Below are 26,581 nucleotides of genomic sequence, written 5' to 3' on the forward strand. Positions count from 1 at the left end.
TCAAAAATTGGTTTTTGGACAGAGATTTCAAAGAAGAATTTTTACTTATATTTTATTATAGGGTTATCTATGAGTAAAAGTATTGCAACTTATTTTCTTGCAATAATACATATTCTGACTTGAGGTTGCACACGAAATCAAAAGTTTTATTTGACCAAATATTTAAATCTCACTAATTTGCTTCCTAGTCGTTCTTTTATTTATAAGAATTTAATTACTAATTTTTAATACAAATTATCAATTTCTTTTATTGACTAAAGGACTGAAGATTAGCATTGCTTAAACTGATTTGGTAGAGAGAGTCTAGTTTATTTGCAAGAAAAGTATTTTGGGAGTGCCTATATTGCACATATCCATTTACTATTATGTTTCATGAGTTAAATTGTAATTTAAATGTCATTTCATCCAGAGATGTAGAAGCCATGGAGCTACTATGGACTCTATAATCTAGAAATAAAATCTATTTTAATGTTATTATAAAATATTTGGTACATAATCTAATTCATGAACATTTGCTTTAATTTAATAGTCTTATTGTCTTTTTCTGTATATTATTGTAGAAAAATAATAGATTTTTCAAGAACACTTCAAACCCTCGCAAGGCATAGCATATCAAGTATATCTAGAAGATTTTATCGCAAGTTAGAGGCCTCAAAGATTTTTTATAATGAAGATTAGTTATCGACCTCTTTTCCTATGATGGATACAAACTATTTTAGATTATGTATTCATAAAATATTGCGTAGTACTTTATATCTTTCGTAATATTCAAGGTTCATTTGTTTAATACAACAATAAAATGGCTTGATATTATGTCATATTACTTTTAATAATAGGAAAGTGGTAAAAATAAAATTAACCCTTTCATAACTACACAAAAAAGAAAAGAAAAAATTTCTCCAAATTTTCATTCAAATTTTACTTCAAATTTTACTTTACCAGTAATATGCCATGTAAATAAACTATATCATGTCTACTCCACCTTAATCATATTCTCATTTTATCACATCTTACTCCAAAAAAATCACGTTCTAAGCAGGAACTGTAACACTTGCGTCCCTTGTTCTTCAAAAATTTGATGTTAGGACATACGAAAAACTTGGCTATTTCATTGGTTATAAAATTGAATTACTAAAATTTATCAATTGCCCGAGTGATCGTTCCTATCGATGCTCTGGCATATGGGAATTTCCCAGAGACGGAAACAAATAATAAAAATTCATTAGGAGAAATGATGTGCAGAGCACCAGGGTATTCGGGAAATTTAGTTAAATTGTCGGAGTGATTGTTCCTATCGATACTCTGGCACATGGGATTTTCCCAGAACCAGAAACAAATAATAAAAATTCATTAGGAGAAATGATGTGCAGCAGCATCAGGGTATTCGGCAAATTTAGTTAAATTGTTTTTAAACAAATTTATCCCGGATCTTCGTCATGGCAATGATTCTCAGAAACTCATCCTCCAAATGTGGATATTTCTATCTAAGGGCAGTATATGCTTTCTCAATACCAAAACGAGATGAATTATTTGGATCCCGAGCGGGAAATGGCAAGGATCGGCCTACAGCTTTCACGGCTGGCAGGAGTTTCAATCGGGAGGCTTCCCTTGCGGCAGGGACGAATTCAATCCTTTTTGGCCCATTTTTCAAAGGACTTGGAGGAGGCCGCGTACGGACAGTTGCTTCTGTTTCTGCTTCTGCTGCGCTGGAGGAAAGCTCTTTAAAGGCCAGGGGTTTGCTTGAGGTCCTGCAGCATTATGGACAGTGCTATTGGGAGCTATCCAAAGCTCGCTTAAGGTTTTTCTATTCAGCTTTATCTTAAAAAAAATTACCCGTCTCAAATGAGGTTAACTTTCGTATCCAAATTGTCACGTTAGATTTTTTTAATCTGTTAAAAACTAAAAAAAGGTTTCACTCGATTCGAAGTTAAAAGTAAATTAATTCAGATTGCAAGTCCGTTTTTTTTGGTTCTTTCAAGCAGGCGAACAAAATTGTTCCGCCGTTTGAAATTCTGTTAAGTTTTATTGAGCAATTGCTAGGTCGGGAGTTTCCAAAAAGATATTCTTAGGTTTCAAATTGTCCATTGGCTATTAAGGTACTATAATAGCTACGTGGCCTTCTAATCTTACTGCGCTTGCTGGGTTGAACCATGGTTGTCCTCTAGCAGTATATTCCAATTTAAGTGGTAAATAACCTCGTTTAATTATATTTCAATGTTCCACAATTTCAAATGCATTCTTTATTGGCCTTTCTCAATCTTCATAACAAGTTCTCTGATGTTTTTGGCTGCCGTATTGGCCCTTTTGTGGTTGTGGGGATTTGACCCTGTTTCATCTTCTTTACAAGTGCTCTTACTCTATTGCTAGCCACCCTTTGAGTGAATTGCTTTTTATTTTTTGATAGATTGAAATTAATTTTCCTTACCTCGAAGTAAAAAAATTCTGTCAATATGGTCAAGGATAAAGCGTGTTTAGTTTTTCACAATTCAGCTAAATTAAAAGGATCGTACGTGTAGGACATCTTTATTGCCTGATAATTAGATTAGGGTTTTGTTGGCTGCTTAAACATTCATGCATCTGTCTTATAAGATAAACTTAGTTACCCTCACTTCAGGGAAGAATAATGTCCAAGGCCGAGTTGGTAAGAATTTTTGTTAATAGTTATTATCAAAGTATGAGTCATTTGAACAAGTTTTATGCAGACTTTAACGGGCTGCCTTTGTATTTCTTGGAAAATCTCAGCTCAGGTTATGGGTGGCCTTTAACATGGCAGGGGTTGAAATTGGACCATATTCTTTATTACTTGTAAATATTGGTGAACGAATTTTTCTCTCTAGGGCTGGACTATGTTAAAATACCGAGTCAACAGCAGAGCTGAAAAAATATTAGTTAAACAATAAGGTATTTGATTTCGTTTTGCAGCATTAAATTGTCTTCTCTGTTGGCTAGATGTAATATACTACTTGGAAAAATCCCATTGGCATGTTACTGGACATTTTAAATGTTTCTTATATATAGTTTTCATATTTCATTTTCCATTGTTTTATAATTTTACATGATTTTTTAGTGATCTAGATTCGGGTACACACCAAAGACTTTTGAATGCCCATTTTTGGGCTAAAGTTTTGATGAAGGGGTGAGAAATCGTCACATCCCACAGAAGCAAATAATCTAAAAATTTGTCTAAAAATCTGATATGGATATTCTCCAAAGCCAAAACACATTTTTGCAACTCAGATATGTAATAATATGCAGAAAATCAGCAAACTATCTCTCATTAGTCTTATCCAAATGTTCATGGCATTTGCGGATAAATTTACATGCCCTAAATTAAATGGCATGGAAACCTTATAGGCTTCAAATAACACTCCAAAATCAGATACAAAATTGATTTAAATCAGCTTATAACAGTTAGAAATTATGAGGTAAAAATCTCTTCTCCTGCACTGTGCTGCAAAACAGGCTCTCAAAACTTTAGGCTTGAAAACTACCCATAATCATATTCTTCATCTTTAAAAGCTGCAATTTCACCAAAGACAAATTTCTTCATCCTCTCCATCCCTAAAATCTGGAAATTGAAATCCTAAAAGAATGTTGAAACTTGCCTATTAACCAGCATAGTTACCAAAACATGAGTTTGATAACCCCCAATTGTGACACCCAAACAAGGGAAAAATATTGTCCCAACTTAGAAATTGCCTACAAAGCTTCTGGATGCTTTGTAAAATCCACCTCCAGACCTGCCAAGAATATCCATTAACTTGGAAACCTTATAGGCTTCAAATAACACTCCAAAATCAGATACAAAATTGATTTAAATCAGCTTATAACAGTTAGAAACTACGATGGAAAAATCACTTCGCATGCATTGTGCTGCAAAACAGGCTCTCAAATCTTTAAGCTTGAAATCTGCCCATAATCATATTTTCTATCTTAAAACCTGCAATTTCTCTAAAGGCAAGTTTCTTCATCCCCTCCAGTGTCCCAAAAATCTGGAAACGGAAATCCTAAAATGAATGTTGAAACTTGCCTTTTAACCACCATAGTTATCAAAACATGACTTTGGTACCCCCCAAATGTGACACACAAACAAGGGAAAAACACTGTCCCAACTTAGAAATTGCCTACAAAGCTGTGGATGCTTTGTGACCTCCACCTCCATACCTGCCAAGGATACCCACTATACCATCAACTCAACAAGACCTTGCAATAGAAACTGCTCAATAACTCTCTTAGACACCCATTTTTGAATATTTAGCATTAAGGAAAGTATCCCGAGTCAAGGCAAGTTGTAAATCCCATTTTCCATGCTCAAAAAGGAATAATCTAGAGTTGAGGTTGATTATGCTAATTTCAAATTTGAATATCCTATCCACCATGGATGCTCATGCATCAAACGCCCAAGGTGCTTTGAAATGTCCCATGAGTTAAACTTATAAACATTTGTAGGTTCTTTTCTTATCCAGTCTTTCTCTTAACCATACTTAAGCCCCTCAGAAGCCTCAACAACACAATTTTTTATAACCGTTAGGTTTTACACATGTAAATTGCCTCACATTCAGTGATTTATTTACAAAACCCTCTTAAAACATATGTAAATTGCCTCACATTCAGCAATTTATTTACAAAAACCCTCTTAAAACACATGTAAATTGCCTTACTTTTGGCGATCTGTTTACAATATTCTCTTCAGTGATCTGTTCACGACCATTGTAACCTCAGCTCTTCAATCCCTCTAAATGGTCTTTCTTGCAAGTTCATATACACACTCAAGAAATTTCTCGAACAATCCAACCCTTAGATCCTGGTGCAAACTGCTTCCAGTTTGGTGATCTGTTTACATGCTCATGAACTCTTTCTTTGATACCTCTGATGAAGGGGTGAAAAACTCTCAGATCCCACTCATGCAAATCATTGAAAAACTTGACTTAAGTTCTGATATGGGTATTCGCCTAACCCCAAACACATATTTTTGCAACTCAATTATGTAAGAATATGCAGAAAATCAGCAAACTATTTCTCATTAATTTTATCCAAATTTATATGAAATTTGCAAATAATTTAACAAGGCTAAATTTAAATTCTAATTTGCTGGTTCAGGTTCCGGGATTTCGTTGGCTGGTTCGGCTTTTTCTTCTTCTGCGTTTTGGGTTTGTTAGTACAAAAGAAATGTTAAAATCATATTATAATATGCAAGTAGTATGTTTATCTGCTCTAAGAAATGACGATTAATACGAATTATAGATTTGACATGCCAAAACCACATATATGAACAAATTTAAACCAATAAAATCATTCATCTGGAGCCAGAAATAGTTGTTATTTACTTTTGTTAATGGTGTCTATTGCTTGCTGTTCAATCTATTGCGAATCCTGTGTTATGATATAATGTACCTATTTTAAAAACATGATGCTAAGCCTATATGAATTTACAAATTGAACATTAAAGCATGAGAACTTTACTGTGGTTCTTAGTAGTCTGCATTCTAAAAAGATGTAATATTTTTCATAAGAAGTAGTCTGTCGACAATGCCAGATGATTTCTGGAGCTAAAAGCCTCTTTCAATGAAAAAATGTGATATATTGTAATTGCTGTTATAAATGCTGTTTCTTCAGTAGATTCATATTTTGATGTTTACTTCTATTCTCTAAGCAAAGTATTCAAATAAAAAAAATAAAAATGTATAATATCTGGAATTCTGTTTATGACTTAGAAAAGAACAACTGTCCCAATAAATATCAGATTGGAATGTGAGCTGATTTTGGCCTTGGTTTGTTGTCTGGCCAAACCAGGACTAGAGCCAATACCACAATTGGGTCAAACCACGACCAGAGCGCAAGTTTGTAGGGGAGAACCCAATCCCTTTGATTGAATTGCATGGATGTCTTATAGGCTTCAGATAACACTCCAAAATCAGATTCAGAACCGATTTTGAATCAGCTTACAACAGTAAGAAATTACAATCCAAAAATCACTTATTCTCACGCATCCTACTGCAAAACAGGATTTCAAATCCTTAAGCTTTAAATCTACCCATAGTCATATTTTCCATCTTCAAGCCTGCAATTTCTATAAAGACAAATGTCTTTGCCCCCTACAACTGGCCAACAATTTGAAAATGAAAATCCTAAAATGAATGTTTAAAGTTACCAAAACCTGACTTTTGGCAACCCCCAAAAAGTAATACCTAAACAAGGGAAAAGCATCTTCCCAACTTAGAAATCGCCTTCAAAGCTTCTGGATGCTCTGTGATCTCCATCTCCAAACATGCCAAGGATATCAGCCCAGTATACCATCAACTCAGGACCTTGAAATGAAAACTGCTCAATAACTCCCACTTGGGCCCCATTTTTTAATATTTGGCATCAAGGAAAATATCTTTGAGTCAAGGAAAGTTGTAACTCCCATTTCTCATGTCCAAAACCATAAAGAACTATTCAAGATTTTGGGTTGAATGTGCCGACTCAAATTTGAATCTCCTATCTACCAGGGATCCTCCTGCATTATGTTTTTCTCTACTAAACCTACTTAAATATTTAATCCTTGTAATTATGTCATAACAAATAAATTTTATTTGGTCTTTGTTGAAACTTGAAACATTTGGCTACATGTTGGAACTCATCTGTTTTTGGTACGTAATGGGCCGAAGCCTAGATTATTTAGCTATTTATTTCTATTATTATTATTTGTTGAGATTCATTATTAGTACGTATTTATTAATAGTGTGTGTTAAGCTTGAGTAGATTCAAAACCAAGATCTTACAAATGAGAGACTGACAATTTACTGTTGTTTTGTAGGCTCTTGCCTTCTTGTTGGAGTTTATTTAGTTTTCTGCAATTATATGGGTTTTTTGTTGTTTGAGAGGCTTGAGCTTGAGAGTTATTTCTTCTTTTTTCTTAATGACAATATCTCTTTTGTTCATTATATCTATTCCATTGCTGGATCTCCTTTTAAACTCTCTGAGGAACTTTTTAGTCAGAAGAATGTGAGCAACCACAGTATTATCCTACATTTTTCAGAGTTATCTTTGCAAGTAATGTTTCTTAATGCTTTCTTGTACAGAATATATTTGTCATTGCTGATTGTCTGGAGACAAGAATGTGCTGTGGATGATAAGGATAAATGTGGCACACAGGGAGTCCTTTTTAAAGTTTTAATCTGTGTCAATTTTGTGAACCTTGCCCAGGAAGCAACATACAAAATAGTAAAAAGCATTTAATGTTTAAGCATATTTCCCACCAAGTTATGTTTGTTACTCTGTGAGGTAGTTGTAGAGAGGGCGACTGCAGAGGTCAAGGTTTTATTATGCATGCAAAAGGTTGGAGAATTGGAAAGTATTTGTGCCTTAGCTTACATGGGATGACAACCTTAAGATGATTTTAGAATTCTATTTTGTTTACCTTATTCTTTGTGATTATGTCTTTTGTGTGTTCAGAAGTTTAAAAACTTCTGGATAATCTTGCAAATGTAAATTTTGTGATCTAAAACTATTATGAACTAAGTGGTTAATATTTGCTTCATATTAAAATGATCAAGAGATCAATATATACAAAAGAATGGACGATGTTTCCTTAGGAAACAATTGCAAAGAATAGAAACATTCTATTCTAGACACAGGAAACTATATAGTAGAGACATTCTAATATTTACAAGAGATTACAATAGATAACCATTAAATAATATATAATAATAATAGAAACTATCTGTTATCGTAATAAAAACTGGAACCATCAATCAGGGAATATCCTGAAAAGCACACAGAAAATACTGGGGGTAAGTGGGTTCAGGTATTCTGTAAGTTTCAAACAGATGAAACCACTTAAAAGAGAGACAGGTTAGAGAGAACAAACATCAAGGAGAATTCCAGATTTCATGTGGAAACCCTTTTGGTTAAAGATCATGGTATATCAATAGCTTTCATTAACGAAATGGGCACCAACCCAAATTACATAATTGAGCACCAACTCATAGAGTACCAGGAATCAAATTCTGACGCTGTCAGAACACCTGCAACTGCTATACACCAAGAAGCATCGCACCAAAAAAAAAGAGTTTATCACAATCGATGCCACCACTAATTATAGTATGACTCTAGACTTTTGACATGGCAATCTAACTAGCTTTGACATCAATGACAAATTATTCAACATATCCAATGAATTTAAAATTTTGGATTGATGGGTTGAGTATCTGAAAATGTTTTTTTTTGCTTATTGATGATTCAACAGTGAAAACCAAAATGTTTGATTCAAAGGTCTTATGCAGGGTGTTTGAGAAATTCTTAAGCAATTGTTATTGGCTTTCTGAAACTCTGTAAGTCCATTGTTTGATGCTATAAATAATTAACCCCAGATTCCACACAACAACCATAAAGGTTGACCATGTTCTTTGTTTTTGTGTGGTTTTTTTTCTTTTATTAGATAATGAAAAATGACCCTTTCCAAAGGGTTAGTGTGACCTATACCAAGTTTGAGAATTGATAATCATGTGTGACTGCCAAATTATGCAAGTTTGTTTAATGGCTCTCAAAGTTTGTTAGCATCAGGATCATGGTAAATGATTGGAAATTTCGTTATCCGACTTTTAAAATTTGTCAAAATTAACTCTCATTTTAATTTGTAAGAGATAGACAATTCTAACTGAACTGTAAACAAGAGTCTTGATGATAAAACCATTGTGGGAATTTGATCAGGTTGAGTTGATGCTTGAGAGTTGAACCTAATGTCCCCTTTTTCCCTGGCATGTCAATAAATAAATAAAGACTAATGCTAGTCTGTTATCTATTCTCCTGATAGGCCCTTCGTTGGTGATATACATGGAGCTCACACAAAGGTTGTAATCAGTCTGATTAACTTAACAAATCTGGAGGACAATAACAGTAATGAATAATCCAATGATAAAGGAAAGGTGATTGGATGATGAAGTACGATGTTCAATTGAACCTTCATGTGTCTGTGACAGCCTCAATAGTGTATTAGAATTTTTGTAATAGAAATAGTTTACGAAAGGATTTACATCAAAATATCCATAAACCAGTATCAACCATGTTAACTGTAATATCAAGTCTACCACCTCCAAAAAAAAGATATCTACTATGCTACGGATCAATTCTCATCGTACATTACAAAATATTAAGATCGAGAGAGTTCTGACTATCTGATAGTCAAACAGCATCTCATGACTCTATGATATTGTCGCACTTCAGCTCTGTCTGTGTCAAACCTCCCCAGTTGGCGATCAATAGCAGGAACAGGAACAGCAGAGTTGTCCTACTGAGGATCATCTGTAAGTTTAGGAGCTTTGTTAATTTCTTCTATGCCTTCCTTGGTGATATTTTTGTCCTTAATAGATGTCTCAATAGCGTTGAGTTCCTTTTGATTGAACATGTCTTTATGTGCATTAAAAAGGTGAGCCGAATTAATATCTGATTTATAAATCAGTAGCATTCCCTCTCTGACCAGGATCATAAATTGGTTTTTGGGGATCCCAGCGCTTCAGGTACCTGTAATATGATAAAAAGGATAGTAAGTTTATGATTAAACTCAGTAACGATTCTCTTTGAACCCTGAAAGACATCCTCAGTTCGCTTGGTCCGTAAAAACCAAATAACTTCACAAGATAACAGAGACCAAAAGATGTTAAGATGATCATCAAAACAATCAACAAAAACCAGCTAAGATTTAAAACCAAGATAAGCCAGGTCAAGAGTCCCAAATAACAGCAGACCAAGGAAACAAAGATTAAACCATGATAGCAAAAAGACACTCAAAGAAGAGGTGGAAGATAGTGTAATAGAGTGTTGGACAATGGTGCTCTGATATTTTCTTGTGAATCTTGATTCCTTTAATCTGAAATGACGCACAAATCTCCTATTCAGTCAACCATGCAATTTTTGCTTTAGAATGACCAATGCCAGAGGCAAGATTTTTCTTCCCCATGTCCAAAGTAGGGTCAAAAAGGTTCTATCCTTGTAGGTCTTTGAAAACAGCCATGGTTTTCCTTCCTCACCGCCAAAGGAAAGCCAAGAGGGCTCTCATCCTTGTGCTCCTTAGAAAACAGCCAAGTGTTTTTGTTCTTGAATGCCAATTCAAAGACAAAGCTGGCAGTGAAAATGCCAAATGAAATCTTGACAGTGAAGTGAAGAGGCATCACCTTGAGATACCTTTCCAAATTAGAGCCTTGGATTTCAAGAGTTTTTTATTTATGTTAATTTTATATATTTAACTTTTAAGTGTTCAGAATCACTTTTTTAATTTATTAAAATAATATTGTTTTTAGTTGCCCAAAGATAACAAGTGCCTGGGTCTGACTTAAAATAACAAAATTTTCATTTTCTTTGCACAATCTCTTATCCTATGGAAAATGAAAACAGGCCAGAGGTTTTCTCTCAATTCTTCTCATGACACTAGTTTGGACATGACACATGCCAGATAGGAAGCAGGATATGGAATCTCATAAATGCTATATTCTGGCTGTCATAACAATGATTAACAATCAAATCAAACATTATATCAGTCACATTTTATCGCCTGTGCATTAACATGACTTGAAATCAGGGAAGCCCAGTTAGATACTGGGTTTTCCTTCGTTATTGAATGCAATAAGACACATGCCACTTCAGAATTAAGCTGCCCATTGGATTCAATGCTTGCTGGTGATTCATGGATAGTGTAATTTTCCTAATATCGCTACGAGCTGGTACCGGCAATAACTGAAAGTCTAATTTTCCTAATATTGCTATGAGCTGGTACTGGCAATAACTGGCAGTCTAATTTTTTTGAATATTTCTATGAGCTGGTACTAGCAATAGTTCTGATTTATTTGTGAACTTGTGTGGATTCATGTTTTAGCCTAATCAGGTAATAATCATTTTTAGATATTGTGTTTTGGTTATTTTATCTCTCAACTGGAAACAGTTAACGTCTTTCTGTTAAGATGTTTTTTGGCAGTCAGATTCCATTTCATATTTAGATATCAATATATCAGCTATCAGGCTTCTCCGTGTCGTAGGGAAAATCAACAAGACTCAAACAAACTGGTTAGAAGCACCGATTTATCAACATGCTAAACTTAAAAATCTATTTAACCCTAAAAACAACAAAATAAGAAGCATTTTTATCAGAAATAAAACACACAAATGAATGCATGCAAACCGACAAATACTCCAAGCTCTTGTTGCTTCTCTTTGCTTTGTTGAGATGTAGCACTCAGCTGTGCTTTCGGGAACACCTTGGGACAAAGCTTCAAGAAATATGATTGTAATGGTTGTGATGATAAATTGACATAGGTTTGATACTTGATTGATTGAAAACTTGCATTAGATTGATACAGAATTGAGAGAGAGAGAGAGAGTATGAATGAATGATGGTTTCTTATATAGAATTTGTGGTTAAAATGGATGGTCAAGATTGATCAAAGAAAATCAAGATTGGCAGACAAAAAGAGATAAGACTGAAGAAAGGATTAGAAAGTTTCCAATTTGAACTGGAAAAATAAAAGATCAAAGCTGAAGATTTTTTCAATTTTTAGAGAGACAAAGTTTCCAAAAATTGAAAATGGGAAGTCTTTGTTTTTTCTTATTTTAAAGATATGATTTTCAAAAAAAGTATATTTTAGTTTGTGAGGAATTTTTATTTCAAAATTGATAATTCCTCATAATTTTTTTTTTCCAGATTTTAGAAGATCTAATTGAATTAAAAATTAAATTAAATTAAAAAGATGAAATTTGTAACACCGTGCTAGGGAACCCAAAAGAAATTAACTTAAAGTTTCACTAAGTTTGTCAAACATTTTTTTTAAAAAAGATAATAACATCAACAAATAATATAGCGGAAGCAATAACTCACACACATACAACCATCCAAAATAGATTACATCCCTTAAGGGTTCCATGACGTTAAAACACATTTGAGTTTTATTAATACTAAATCTAACACATAACCAAAATCCACAGCATGGAATAATCACAAGTACAAATCCAATTCAATAATATACAATTACATAAGATGCCACTTGGCAAAAGCAGAATGCATAATCATCCACTGTACAAGTCACAGGGTATGAAAAGCTTAGAGAATATACATCATCAATAACATACATCGTCTCATAAGATCTCTGAAAATCAAGTACAGTACAATAGAGTAATACTATCCAACAAAAATACAAGATCAGAAAGAAAGGAACAATTGCACAAGAACAACCAACAACGACATCCAACTGCTGGATTTCAATGGTATAAGAAAAATGCACTATCACCCGACCTCGTGGAACCTAAATGGCCCACTCCCACCATGCTGAGGAGATAATCTCAAGTTCCATACAAATATCAATCCACAAGTCATAACCAACATCAAGGTCAAGGAAACACTTGAAAGAAAACTATCTCAAAGATACCAAAACACAAGTATCGTCTAATTTTAGAGGCAACAAAGACATATAGGAAATCTACTGTGTAAGTGGGCAAGTGTCATCGCATGAGCCAACTCTAAGGTTACCCTGGCAGCCTCTTTGGACTCCGGTCCCCTAGTGTCTCTATGCAACGCCAGTATCCTTTCGTACAAACAAGGCATACTAATGAAGCAAGGTCACAACCAAGCATCCTCTCTACTCCCATCCTAGCCTGTACTAGCACTCAAGGCATGGGTGAGGAAAAACACTGACTATTATTAGTGCATTTTAAACCCATTTAATGAAATGTTATTACTTATTAAAACAACTTACAATGGGTTACCCAGGTAGCCACTTAGGGCTCCGACCTCCATTGCAAGCCACTTCCCAACGTACACAGATTACCTACCCTAGGCTCATAAAGGTACAAATCATAGAATTCACAATATTCACCTCAGTGCTTTGCAAGCAACTGGAAAGCACCTATAGATAAAACACATTATTCACCTCTGTCCTTTAAAAGCAACTGGAAAGCACCTAAAACCAATCACAATAATCACCTCAGTCCTATACAAGCAACTGGAAAGCATCAAAAGACAACTGATCAAATCTGAAAGGTTACTCCAGGAAAATCACCATAATCACCTCAGTTATATACAAGCAACGGGAAAGCATCAAAAGATAACTGATCGAAACTCAAAGGTTACTCTAGAAAAATCATACCATTCATCTCAGTTCTACACAAGAAAACTAGAAAACACCACAAACATCTGAACAAACTCATCATAGAAACTATGTGACACGTCACCATGGTCGGGTATAAAAGATCATACACATAACAAAACTTCCAAGCCTTTGGTAAACATCCTAATTGGTCAAAGCACTAAGTCAAACCTGAACCCCAACATGAAAAACATGATACATTTCATTAGAAATTTAACAACTATTTTCATAGTTCAATTGGTTTTTTCAAACTCTAGAGTTTAGTATACAAATAGGGTTTTCAATTTTCATTTTCATAGTATCATGTTTGATGAAATTTCCTAGTCCACAAGAACCTCTAAAGACTCAATAATCCATTTAAAAGTTGTTTAAATATAAAACCCCATTTTATATAAAGAAGAACTATCAATTTAATAATACCAACATCCGTTAAAATTCTCTAATTAAAAATATTATTATATTTTTGAATTTTAAGGATAACCTTGTAACCAATCTTTTAATAAAAATTATTAAATTATTAAAATAATAACATATTAAATTATCAATTAAATAATACTAGCTTCCTAATAACCATACTTACTAAAATAAATAATATAATAAAATTTATTAAAAACTATTAATAATATTTAATAATATAATATAAAACATTTATTTAAAAAAATACAATAAAACAAAATCTCATATATTATATATATATATATTTTTAAAGAATTAAAAAAAAACTTAAGCCTAAAAGGCTTGGTAGCCGACGTAGCTACCAAGGTAGCCGCTATGTTGCCCAATGCAGTCGTAGTGCTGCCAAGGTAATTGTTGCTGTCCTTGATAGCGTCGGCTTGCGGCCGTAGGAAAAAAAGCAAAGAGGAAAGGGGGGTGGGGGCCCCCGCCCACGATAATAAATATATATATTTTTAATACAAACAACCAGTATAAAAGCCCTCCCTTTAAAAAATGCATTTTCATGATTTTTCGATATTATGATGTGATACAAATTATCATAGTAAAATATCTACTGTGGTAATTTTTATTAACATATTTTTTTTACAAAATTTTCTTAATAGATCTCACAGGAAAAGTACGAACAACCAATTGAATTTGTATATTAAATTTGATTTATTTTCCAAACCCTACCCGTATTGCAATCAATAAATATCACAGATCTTTAAAATTTACAAGACGAGGGTTTCAAATTTTCAATTCATTTACAAATGTTTCTCAAACGAAAAACGATAAAATTCGCAACAAAGGTTTCGACCCAAATAAACTCTGAATACAGATCCACAAACACAGAGAAGACTAGATTCAAAGAACGAAAACTGTTGCGCAAAACCCATAAGATCCAGGTAACCTGGATTTGATTCTAAAACAATGAACACACGAAGCTCAAGAGCAATGCCCCTTCTTCCAAAAACCTTTTTTTTGGAAATTGGCTCCTTCGAATTGTCGTATGAAGAAATGAGCTCTCATTCCTTAATAAAGAACTTTACCCAATTAGGGCTTCGCTTTTGCAATCATGCAGAATCGATTCCTTAATTATTTTAATTATTTTAATTTCATGCTCAATCTTTTTGCAATTTAATTAAAATAACTTTATTAAATTAATTCCTCTCTTTTATTAAATCACAAGATGTCTTTGATTAAATATTTATTAATTTAACTAATAATAATATTTAGAGTTTATTATAAAAATGAAACTCCTAAATAAATTATATTTAAATTAAATAAATATAATTACGCCAAAAATTAGAACTTTAATTAAATCTTTAAATTTAATTAATTAAATATAATTAAATATTAATTTTTATTTATAATTTTTTGATGAAACTACTTTTTAATTTGATTTAATTACAACTGAAAATCACAACAGACCCACAAGACTAGATACAAAAACTCAATTGAAAGACAAGGCACAAATCCAAACTCCAGGGTCAAAATCACGAATTCACGTCATTGATGAATTCAAAAGGGTAAACAACTCAGATACTTGTCCTACTTTCTAGGACAATTGGCTTAGGGTCAGGATTTGGACTCAAGAATTATTTCCCCTCTTTTACCATTGAGGTACTACAATAGAGCACGCTCATCTTGGCAATTCAAGGAAGTTGATGCCTGGTACCTACAATCTGCATAAAATCCGAGCATGTACATACACATATGATCTACACTAAACAGGCAATGACAGGGAGTGGTGCATCGTGTAGATCCCGACTAGCAGGTCACTACGGCTCACTCCCTCAACCACATCAAAAATGTCAAACATAAAGTAAAACATTCAAGTACACCATACACATGCAAGTATGAGGTAAGTAACCAAAGAAATTGCATATAAATAATCCATCCATCTATCATCATGAGATAACCAAAATCATTGAATACTAGCATCATCATCAAAAGAGTAATCATGAATACATGGAATAACTGAGTATCCAGTAGCTCATCGCATATATAAATTGAGTATGAAATAACATCTAATCAAATCTGGTAACCAAGTACCGATAATCATAAAAGAAAATCATAAATCTGGCCTAAAAGAATCCGGCAATCCAACATGAAAAGTCAACTAGGGGTAGGCATTACAAAATTAGTTGAAATTAAAATGAAATTAATCAGAATTTGAAATGGGAAGAAATTAAGATGAAAATAATAAAAAATTAAATTAAGTTTGGAATTTAATTTAATTTAGAGGAATAAATTAGATAACTTGAATAATTAATGGTAATAATTTAAATTATGGGAAATTGGAAATTGAATTTAATTAAAATTAACTTAATTATTTATTAAAATTATAGAATGAATAAATGATGTAAAGATTCAATCTTTATAGCGAATGAGATGATTAATTGATGATTCAATAACCCTTAATTAATATTAGAATAATTAGTGCATTAAATGCATATACGCTAGTTTGCCCATTTTTGGGTTTCTACACTCTAATATCCTTCTAAAACTTTTTTTTCGGAATAACTCTTTTCTAGTTTCATTTCAGAGTGTGTTCATTTCGTCAATTATAAAACTTGTGATTCTCTTCATTCCACACCTAGGTGTTCTGATAATATTGTTTCAATAATTAACAGCTAAATTTCTTCCATCAAAACAGTTTGTAGTCAGGTTCCTTTTCTTGTCATCAACAAATATAGAGATATTTTATTTAGTAGGCTTCTCTGTAGACTGTTATCCTTCTAAAATATTGTTAGAGTGTATTATGATATCTCATCCGGTTTAATTTTAGGTTGCATTTTTCCTTCTCATCATGTTATCTAACTTGTGACTCTTATTTTGGAGGTGTAAATTAGTTGCACTGCTATTCATGTAGTATATTTTTAGGTTTTACAGCAGGCAGGCTTGATGGCAAATACATTGACATTGCATATTTTCTTTTCTTGATTCAATGTTTTTGCATATTATAATGAGCTGAAGACATGATTTCACTTCTCTTCAGTATGCTTGTGGTGGCAACTAGTGGGGCAGGCTTTGTACTTGGTAGTGGCGCAAGTATTGATTTGGCTGGACTTTGCTGGACCTGTACTGGTACAATGATGGTTGCAGCTTCTGCAAATTCTTTCAATCAGGTCTGGTTTCTGATGCAAGTCCTAACATTTTAAAAATTTTCTGCAGTGAATGTTGTAGTCTTAATTAAGATGACTTTGTTGGAGGTTTCTTTTGGGTTGAAAGGGAAACACTTCATTATGATGTATATATGTCAATTTCAATATTAAATGATTGTTGCGAAGAATAAGGTCCTGATATGATTAATAGCAGAAGGTAATTAAACACTCAAGTTTTTGGAGAGGAATGATATTATTGATGCATTTTTTATAGTACTATATGGCTGAAGGCAATAGAAGCTTCCCCCTTCTAGATCTCTATATCCATAGATGCTTTATACAATGCTCAGAATGTCATGCAATGGTGAAAGAGCTAAAGCATTGAGTCTTTGCCACAAAAAATAAATATAATGATATTTTAAATGCTCCCGGGATTATCTTGCAAGGATGAAGGTTAAATGATTGCTGGCTTCCCAATATATTTATGAGGGTCTTTTTTCCTTTCTTATTATTAATGAAATATTGGGCGATTTAGTGTGTAGGGAGCGCCTGCATCTGCAAAAAGTCGAAAACACGTGTTAAGAAATAGATGCTAAAACTGGCTTATCTCGAAAGTGAGCTATACAATACACCATGCTGCAGGGTGCTATTTTTGACAATCTGTGAGGTAATCATTATTAATGTCAAATGGACATCATTATATAGACTTGGTGATTTTATTTCCAGATAATAAAAAACAAGCAACAAGAACAACTACTCTCAGAACACACTAATTCTTCATGTTTAAACATCAAATGACAATGTGCTACTTACACTTCATGCTTTTTGTTGAGTTTTACTGTTTAGTTGATGGCCTAAGAAAATACTTCACACTAACCCCAAAGCACAAGGTATTGTGAAAACAGGGTAGATGTTTGAATGGACATTGGCCAAGCTTCTATTTGCAAATTGTTTTTCAGATGACTTCATTAATTGCACACACTTCCCATTTGGCATGCTATACGGTGATATCGAGTATATAGTGCTTCATTGATTGATGCTGTTATTCCCAATGAAGAATGCTGATTTATTTTCACTGGGATGCTGTTAGGTCCAATTAATAGGTTTCCAAACTGAAGAAAAGAAACCTTCCTACCTCCCCCTCTCTCTTGTCTTTGTTGTTTTGTTTGATTGGACATTTAGAATACTCATTTTCTGGAGATATGAGCAATTTATCCACCCTTTACAAGCTTATAGACTTAAATCTCTATTTTTTGAGTCTAGATTTGGACTCCTCACGACTTTTTTTTTTTTTTTTTTGCAACATTTGATCTACTAATCTTAATATCAAATAGTCTAGCATTTGACTTGAAATATTATTTGGCTCTTTGAGTGGAAACTTGAAAATGAATTATCTTAATAAAAGTTATATTTTTTAAAGGGATTTGGATGGAACCAAATGTGGTTACATAATGGGTATGCAAATGTCTAGATCCTAGCTAAATTAACAGATCTTCCTGTTTTTGTTGGGTTTTATTTTGATTTGATTGAAGAATTCTGAATATCTGAATAACTTGAGGTGGAGGGCAAAGACATGCCACTATTTGGCCTTTATTCTTTTTGCTATTTCTTAAATGCTAACTAAGGTTTTGAACACAAAGTGTTGGCACCAATCAATTGCACATTTGTTTGACTAAAGGATATACTAGAAGCTATTTTTGTTAACTGTCCTTATAGTCTACAGTTTTTTGGTGTTGAAAAGACATTTAATATTGAATTGCTAGTACCGGCCTATTTCAGTGAGCAATTGGTGAGCGTTGGTTTCAGTTTCACTACCAACTGATAAGACAATTTGATACATGAGACTCTCCTTGTGGAAGTTGGTACATGAATTGTTTTTGTTGGTGTAAAATTATATTGAATATAGGTTAGCCTATATATAAGTGTAATATATTTGTTAGCTTTGATGTAAAGCAATCAAGTGCCATCTTTGCCTCATCAATTATTTAATGATGCCAAGTTGGTACATCTGCCTAATTAAGGCCCACCTTTGTCTTAGTTGAATCATCTACTCATTGCTTTTTATGAAAAGTCAATCATTGTTCCATGGACTATGAGGGATGTAAGATGGGCAGACATTGGCGACATGGGAACCATGGACCAAGTTTGGGGACAATAGGATGACAATGTCATCAGTTGGTGACATAAACATATATAATAATCAAAACTAGAAAGGACATGCTAATGTTTTTTTTTTTTTATATCACTATATAATGTGTGGTTTAGGGTAGTACACCTACTAGAATCCTTGCTAGAAAGTGCTAATCGAGGCCTTTGAGATCACATGGATCTTTACGGTGTGACATTTTTTTTATAACTATATCACCATTTTTTCTCCAATACCAATTCTTCATTATTTTTGGCCAAAACTTCATTCGTCAAGTAACTAACAATGAAGTTGTAGAATATCATTGGTGTAAGTGATGAAGGGTGTCCAATTGAAGACAAGAATATTATCATTTTTGATTCTTGAAGTCAATAGGAAGTTGGAAACTTACAAACATTTATGAAAATTTGAAAGCATCCACCACCATCTTGCCCTAACTGCTTCCTCCATTCTCTATTAGGCATGAGGTTGAACACCGAATTACTTAAGTTTAAGATATGAGAATGTGTGTCAAAGTGAACACAAATGTAAATATTAGTTCATTAGTTTATTTGGCCTTCAATAACATGAAAGCATTCCTTCTTTCTTCCAAAATTAAATATATATACATTTGATTGTGTTGTCTGTTTGTACAAACCTACACAAAGTAAAACTATATCATGACATATAGAAAGGTATCCATGAGATAGTCAAGGGACCTGTTGATGTGAGTTTTGTTCCATTACAACATATAGAATTGAATACTTGATATTACAATATGAAATACCAAATCTCCAACTCTCTATTGAATAAGGATGCTCATATGCTAAAAATGTATCTACGGATTCTATGATCAAATGGGACAAACTTAAGGTTCCTTCTTTTCGTGGACTTTCACTTAGTTTTAATGATGTGATATGGTAGTGATCACAATGGGTTCATGGATATTGACTTAACTTTTTCTAACCATATTTTGCAAAGAAGTAAGGGTTTAGAAAGCTAATTTAGTCCTAGAATGTAAGAAACTGTGGACGTCTTTATGACTCCATTAGACTTAGTTTAGCCAGTGACATGGCGAAGCTAGTGCAATCTCCTAAGGTAAATGTAAGATGTTCAAACTACCACCATTTCATTGATGCATATCAAGGTGCAAGCAATAGTTAAAGTTAAGTTCATGAATATGCCATTCGACCATGCAAGAAAAAATTACAATTAACAAGTAGCTTGTGGTTTGGTCTAAACGATTTCATCAAAGAAACATACCAAATAGTTTTCATCTAACACAACACTATTTCTAATCTACTCCAAGTGACGAATTAAAGAAATCACACAACACTTCAAAGCAACACAAGATATCCGATGTGAAGACCAACAATGAATCAACAATTACTTTGATAGCATTATGGCAACAATTTTGACAAGTCTCCGTGTATCCCACCTTTGCTCTTATATGTTACAAATGAGAAGGCCTTGGGCTTTTATAATTGTTCAATTACAATGAAGGGTAAGGATCAGTTCAAGATCAAGGGCCAAGCTTAACCCATTACAAAACATAATTGGGGTTGCACACTATCATCCAATTATATGAAGGCACCACCCTGTGGGCTGATAAAACAATTACAACGCTTTTGATAGCCAATGAGAAAATATGTTCACTTGACAAAATATGATTGAATGTGCTTGGACACGTGTAATTGGAGCCCTTTGATTGGTTGAAGACAAGTGCATGCCACCTCAACATTTTTTTCTCATACACTTGATCAATTCCTTGTTGATGATAAAGTGTCTCTTGATATTTACATTATCAAGCCTTCAATTGTTATGGCATATTCCCAAATTGACTCATCTTCTCAAATTTTTCGCTGTACTCGATCTTGGAAATTTTCTCATTACCACAATTTTGAACTTGCTGGAAACTTGAAGTTGGTGATGAATTTTCTCACTTGTATCTTCGATCATTTTCTTGCTTGACTTGTTCTTTAGGTGCCCTAGGTTGTCATAGTTAACAAAATTTTCTGCACAAACAATAGTTCCACCAGAACCGAAGCCACCTTCTCAAGAAAGGGGTAAGCTCAAATATCAATTTCCAGAACAGAGTTAGACACATTTTTTTTACTCAGAATCAGACTGCAGTCTTCAGACATTTAGCAGACTTAAATATTTTTGTAATCTTTCTCAACAACATATTGCTGTCTTTTCTCAGACAACACATGTATCAAATTCCTTAGGAGTTGAAAGGTATAGCTCAGAACGTGACAGCCTTGTGTCATTTTGTTTTCATTCTGATATGGCTGTTATTTTAACGACTAAAAGTCCAGGATTCATGAGGATGTCAGTAACTGCAGATAGCTAAGCTTGCACTGGTCAAGGAAAGTCTCCTTTCTCACATACATCCCAACATGATAAGTATCAAGTTATCTTATACCATAAATCTCATAACTCACTTATTAGAGCAACACTTACTCCCTTAATGCCTGATTTTGGAAACTCGTCAATGGTAAATGTGACTATAAAACTCCTCATCAAACTTCCTCTAGTACCTTAACATCCATGACCTGTTGGATTCCATCTGAACATGCTCATTAACATTCTTCCTAGTGGATCATTAGTGAGGATGTCAATGCCTATACTGTAACCAATTCTGGGTTGAATGCATTTCTAGCAATCTCTTTGTCCATGTGATCCAAATACACCTTGTTCAAAATACTACTTGATATTTCTACCCTTTGTAGAATGTATTACCTTGCTTCAAAGTCTTGAGAATAGATCTCACTGTCATACTTGTTTTAGGATGAAGACCCTCTCATCATGAGCAGAGTCCATTTAGTGTCCAATTCTGAATATCTTGTGCTAATAAGTTATCTGCCATTTCACTTTATGATTTCTACTGTTAAATAAATATTTGAGGTGCCCGAGCTTGTTTTCTCACAGAAAACATTTTCCAACTCTAACCATAACAGCTGCCTGTCAATGAAGTTACTATAAATGAAATTACTTACCTACAGATAGTGGCAAAACAGAAATATCTCTAGCTAGAGTTTCCCGAGCTACAGGCAGTTATTATAGATGAAATTACTTACTTACAGATAGTGGCAAAAGAGAAATATCTCTAGCAAGAGTTTCCCGAGCTTGTGCACAAAAAACAATTGACATAATCCAGTTCCAATGAATACCTATTAGTGTCACCGCAGCACTGATCAATGCTTCTTGTGTAAGAGAAAACTTGCCGTCAACCTGTATAGAGCCCAAACACATAACATACTCAACACAGTTTACTCCAATCTACCATTACTGGTTCACGCTAAAAAGATGCGTCGTTCCAAATTCTGTCTTCTGCACAAAGAGTTTGGTTGCACTGTAATATGGAAGCCACGTTGAGAGATGAGTATGATTTGAGAACAACTGATACCTCCAAATCTATGTTCCCCCGAGTTTCTGGGATGGGGACGGCAGGGGACAGCTGGATAGGTTTCCGGGACAGCACAATTTTTTGCCGATTTTGGACGGGTGGGGACAGCAAAAGTGACATTTTTGTTTATTTTAAAAATTTTTTTGTGTTAAAAAATTGGGGACGGATGCAAGTCCCCAATGAAGTTCTCGGGATGGGGATGTCCCCATCCCCGAAATGCTGGCTTTTTTGGGGGGGACGCTTCCCCGGGGAACATGTTACGGTTGCCTCAGCTACTATTAATACTTAAACGCCTCCATCGTGACATTACCTGTTCAACGCCCTAAGGGCCCGTTTGGTTGCAAGCGTAGGAATTGAGAATTATAATAGAAAATTTGAATGAGAATGGAGAATGAAGAATAGGAATGGAAAAATGCAATCCAATCTTGTTTATCCCTTGTTTGGTTATGCAAGCTTAAATTGGAATAGGGTTAATTTGCAATCAGTGCCATTTGAAAATATTTCTGAAGATGCAATCGACGCCATTGGAAAATCGCTGAAATATTTGAAAATATTGAAAACAAAGTTCCAGCGCTCACCCCAGGTCAAAGCGGATTTGAAAATTTAATCAAATTTGAGAAAGTTAAAATGAATGCAAGAATAGCAATTCCAATTACAGGTATTTTTTGGAATGGACAAAAGCTCATTTTGGGGCTAAAATGAGAATACGTATTCCTATTCCCTATTCCTATTCCACACACCAAACAAAGAATACAAATCATATTCTAATTTCCTATTCCTATTCCGGTTGTATTCCAGCAACCAAACGGGCCCTAATGCAAGGATCGTCACATATAGAATATAGTTTCCAATTCCTCTCAAAATTATTAATCTCCAAAATGAGAATTTACTCTGAAAGAGAAACACCACACATACACATCGCGATGAATACCAGTTGAAGAACCATGCATATACTACCTCCTGAATTTAATAGAAAGGATGAAATTCTGGCCCGCACAAGTCTTTGACAATGATGCCTGCATGCTAGCCGACTATGAAGAGAAGACGGAAGAGCTATTATATTCTTAGTATCGCTTCCAGAGTTGTTTAGATAATCAATTTACCTCTTTATGATGCTCAGTGGATGGTTATGAAGAATTAAATCATTCCATCACAAAGCCTTCGTTCATTTGAATCTTCATAGATAAGCTTGGCAAATGATCATTCACGACAGCTATTTTCTCACCAGATGCTTAATATTATTATTCGCCTCACACCCATATACGGCGATCCCACATATAACTTCAAAATATATAATATTTATTTGAAATACTATATGCAATGGTCGAATATTATTTTCAGTGGCATGATATATTTCACCAAATATTTTCTGCAACTATACAAATATATGCGTCCAACACCATAAAAATGAAATGGTAAATCAAATTAAATTATATAAATCCCAAAGCTATATCAAAGCTTTATAACCACAGATTGTATTCATTTGTATTCATGACAATGACAAATAAAATATTGTCCCTTTGCAACATTCACGATATTGCAAATAATAGTAATGCCCAGGCAAAATCGGTGCAGCAATATTTTAATCTTAGCGATCAATGTATAAAGTTGCCCATATCAAATGTTTGATTAAGTTCTCTTCAGAATATGAAATTCACGACAAACCCAGAACACTCATAGCCTTGGAATGGACTGCCAGAATAGAATATTGTTCAGAAATAATATAAATGGACACTGACTTTATTTCTCCAACAACTTCACGGCAACTCTAGGATTTATTCAAGCTGTTGAAGATTTATAATTTTTTTTATTTCTGCAATTTTCAATCCTCATCCTGGCTCTGATACCATGTTAAAATGCTCAACAGTATTGAAAAAATACTGACTATAAATCCACAGTTCTGAATCAGAACTAATGGTATTCGATCTTCAATAGGCAAAACATTTATTGATTTCGATGATCTCCTCTTTGTGATCTGTCAACATATATAGTGCCATCAAAAGACATAAGGAGGAATGGATGTGACTGTTCAGGCAAATGTCTCTTTGAAGAGACATGAAGGCAAATATTAATTAACAAATAAGCCCGATAAGTTGTGGGTTAACCGTTGTGCCTTTTGCAAATGCACCTGATGGTAATCATGCTAAACAATTCATTTATATCCTCCAGTCTATTTATGCAGAGGATCATTTTACACAATCCATCCTGATGCACATATGATCGATATAGATAAGGGATGGACAACCTGATCCAAGAGATAACAATATTCTGATTTTTTAGATTTTCATACTTAGGTTGATCAGTTAATGTAAGGATAATCCCAATGAATTTAAAGACAAGATAATTAAGTGTAAGTGTGTGTATGCATGTATATCAGTTCATATGATGAACTGGTATACATACATATGCACACACATATGCATACAGTTTGCTAGTTTATTCTTGAATTCTGACTGATGCTACCATGTTTAACACTTTCTTACTCAATTATTGGGACAGCAACTCTGCTACCTTGGTGGTTAGATGGTATAACTATAAAATTGCTAAGCAACCTAGTGCCATTAAGAGATGGGAAGCTATGATTGAAAGTTGGAAAAGATTATTCCAAACAATAGGGAAAAAGGAAGGGGTGAACTCTTGGAAAAATGAATGTATATTACACAACTCATTGGTGAAAGCTGAAAGGATCACGCAATCTGATTGTGCCAATGGAGAAATCTTGGAAACCCTGACCTCAACAAGAGATTCTTCGAGGAAACTTCAAAATAGTAGAATACAAGGAGCAAGAATCAGGGCTAGAATCAACTGTCTAGAACATGGGGATAAAGGATCCAAATATTTATTTCGATTGTTGAAGAGCAAAGAGGCCAGGGACACAATAGAAGTGATATGTGGAGAAGGAAGAGAATTGAATGATCATAAGGAAATTCTGAATGCATTTGCCAAATTTTATGCTAAATTATTCACCTTAGAAGATCAGGGCACAAGAGAGGAGGAAGAAAGAAATAAGATCAAAAGCCTCATTCCTGTGAATGTTTCAATGGAGGATAGAGTGAAACCGGATCAATCCATATCAAAGGAAGAAATAGTCAATGCGATTGCTCAAATGAACAATGACAAAGCCCTGGGTCCAGATGGTATCCTGGTAGAATTCTATAAAACACGAGTGGATTTGGCAAGACCTCATGGAGTTATATGAAGAAGCTATACAAACTGGTTCATTAGGCTCAGACATCAATGCAGGGCTAATAAAGCTAGTTCCTAAGGATGGAGACAAGTTGTCGATCAAAACTGGAGGCCTAGCGCACTCTTCAACGCTTCATATAAAATCTTGGCCAAAATATTAGCTCTCAGACTGAAGGATATTCTCCCTAAGGTGATCTATCATACACAGACTGGATTTGTAAAGGGGAGATACATTATGGAAAACCTTGTCGCCTGCTGAGAGGTTATGGAGTGGGCAAAATGCTCGAGGCAACACTCTGCTATGTTTTTAATTGATTATGAGAAGGCTTACGACAGGGTGGAATGGAATTTTATCAGTATGGATTGGGCAGTCCTGGATTTGCCAAGTTCTTTAACAAAATGGTACACTCTCGAATGGTAGATGCCATGGCCTTGGTAGAGATAAACAGTGCCAGATCCAAATCTTTCCTTCTATTAAGATCTATAAGGCAGGGTTGTCCTTTAGCACGAGCATTGTTTGTTATAGCCGCAGACTGCCTGCACTATATACTGAGAGATAATTCCCTATCCCCAAGAGTCAAGGGGATTGCCCTTCGAAACCTTGAGGAGATCTCCAATGTACAATTTGGAGATGATACCTCTCTACTAATTGAACTCACAATAACCTCATTGCCAAGCTAGATATGTTCTGTATAGCCTCGGGTAGCAAAATATCAATGTCTAAATCTATCATGTTGGGATGGGATGACACTCCCCAACTTAGTATAACAAGCTTGATGTCTCATGGGAAGGTCCTAATCATCTAGTTAAATATCTGGGCATCCCTTTTTTTGTTTCCCCCAATATATCATAATGTGGAGTTGGGTCAAAAGTAAGATTGAAAACAAATTACTGAAATGGAATACTAGATATCTCTCCCTGGTAGGAAGAATACAAGTATGCTAGAAAATTCTATCAGCTTATACCATTTATTACTCCTCTGCATCGCTATTTAACCAGTCCTAGATAAACTATGTCCAGAAAATCATCAGGAACTTCCTCTGGTTAGATGGAAAAGGCAACAAGAAAAGGCATGCTGTTAAATGGGAATGGTGTGTGTGAAGACAGGAAGTTGGTGGATTAGGGCTGAAAGATCTCAGATGGCAAGGTATTACCCTTGCAGTTAACTGGGTTGCCAAGGCTACCCAAGGAGATGAGTCATGGAAGA

The 26,581-nt window shown here is 34.3% G+C and overlaps 1 protein-coding gene across 1 annotated transcript in view; it reads left to right on the forward strand.

Moving 5' to 3' along the window:
• Positions 1-985: 985 nt before the first annotated feature.
• The window catches only part of COX10 (cytochrome c oxidase 10), a 50,505-nt gene continuing 24,909 nt past the window's right edge, over positions 986-26,581 (forward strand). Inside the window, exons 1-2 of the mRNA XM_089821696.1 lie at positions 986-1,798; positions 16,549-16,678. Of these exons, the coding sequence (XP_089677822.1) occupies positions 1,437-1,798; positions 16,549-16,678 (492 nt within the window). The 5' untranslated portion in view covers positions 986-1,436. The remainder of the gene's footprint in view (positions 1,799-16,548; positions 16,679-26,581) is intronic.

The sequence above is a fragment of the Cupressus sempervirens genome, chromosome 3, assembly GCF_028749045.1.
Source record: "Cupressus sempervirens isolate cs-2001-9-10 chromosome 3, ASM2874904v1, whole genome shotgun sequence".
Lineage (NCBI taxonomy): Eukaryota > Viridiplantae > Streptophyta > Pinopsida > Cupressales > Cupressaceae > Cupressus > Cupressus sempervirens.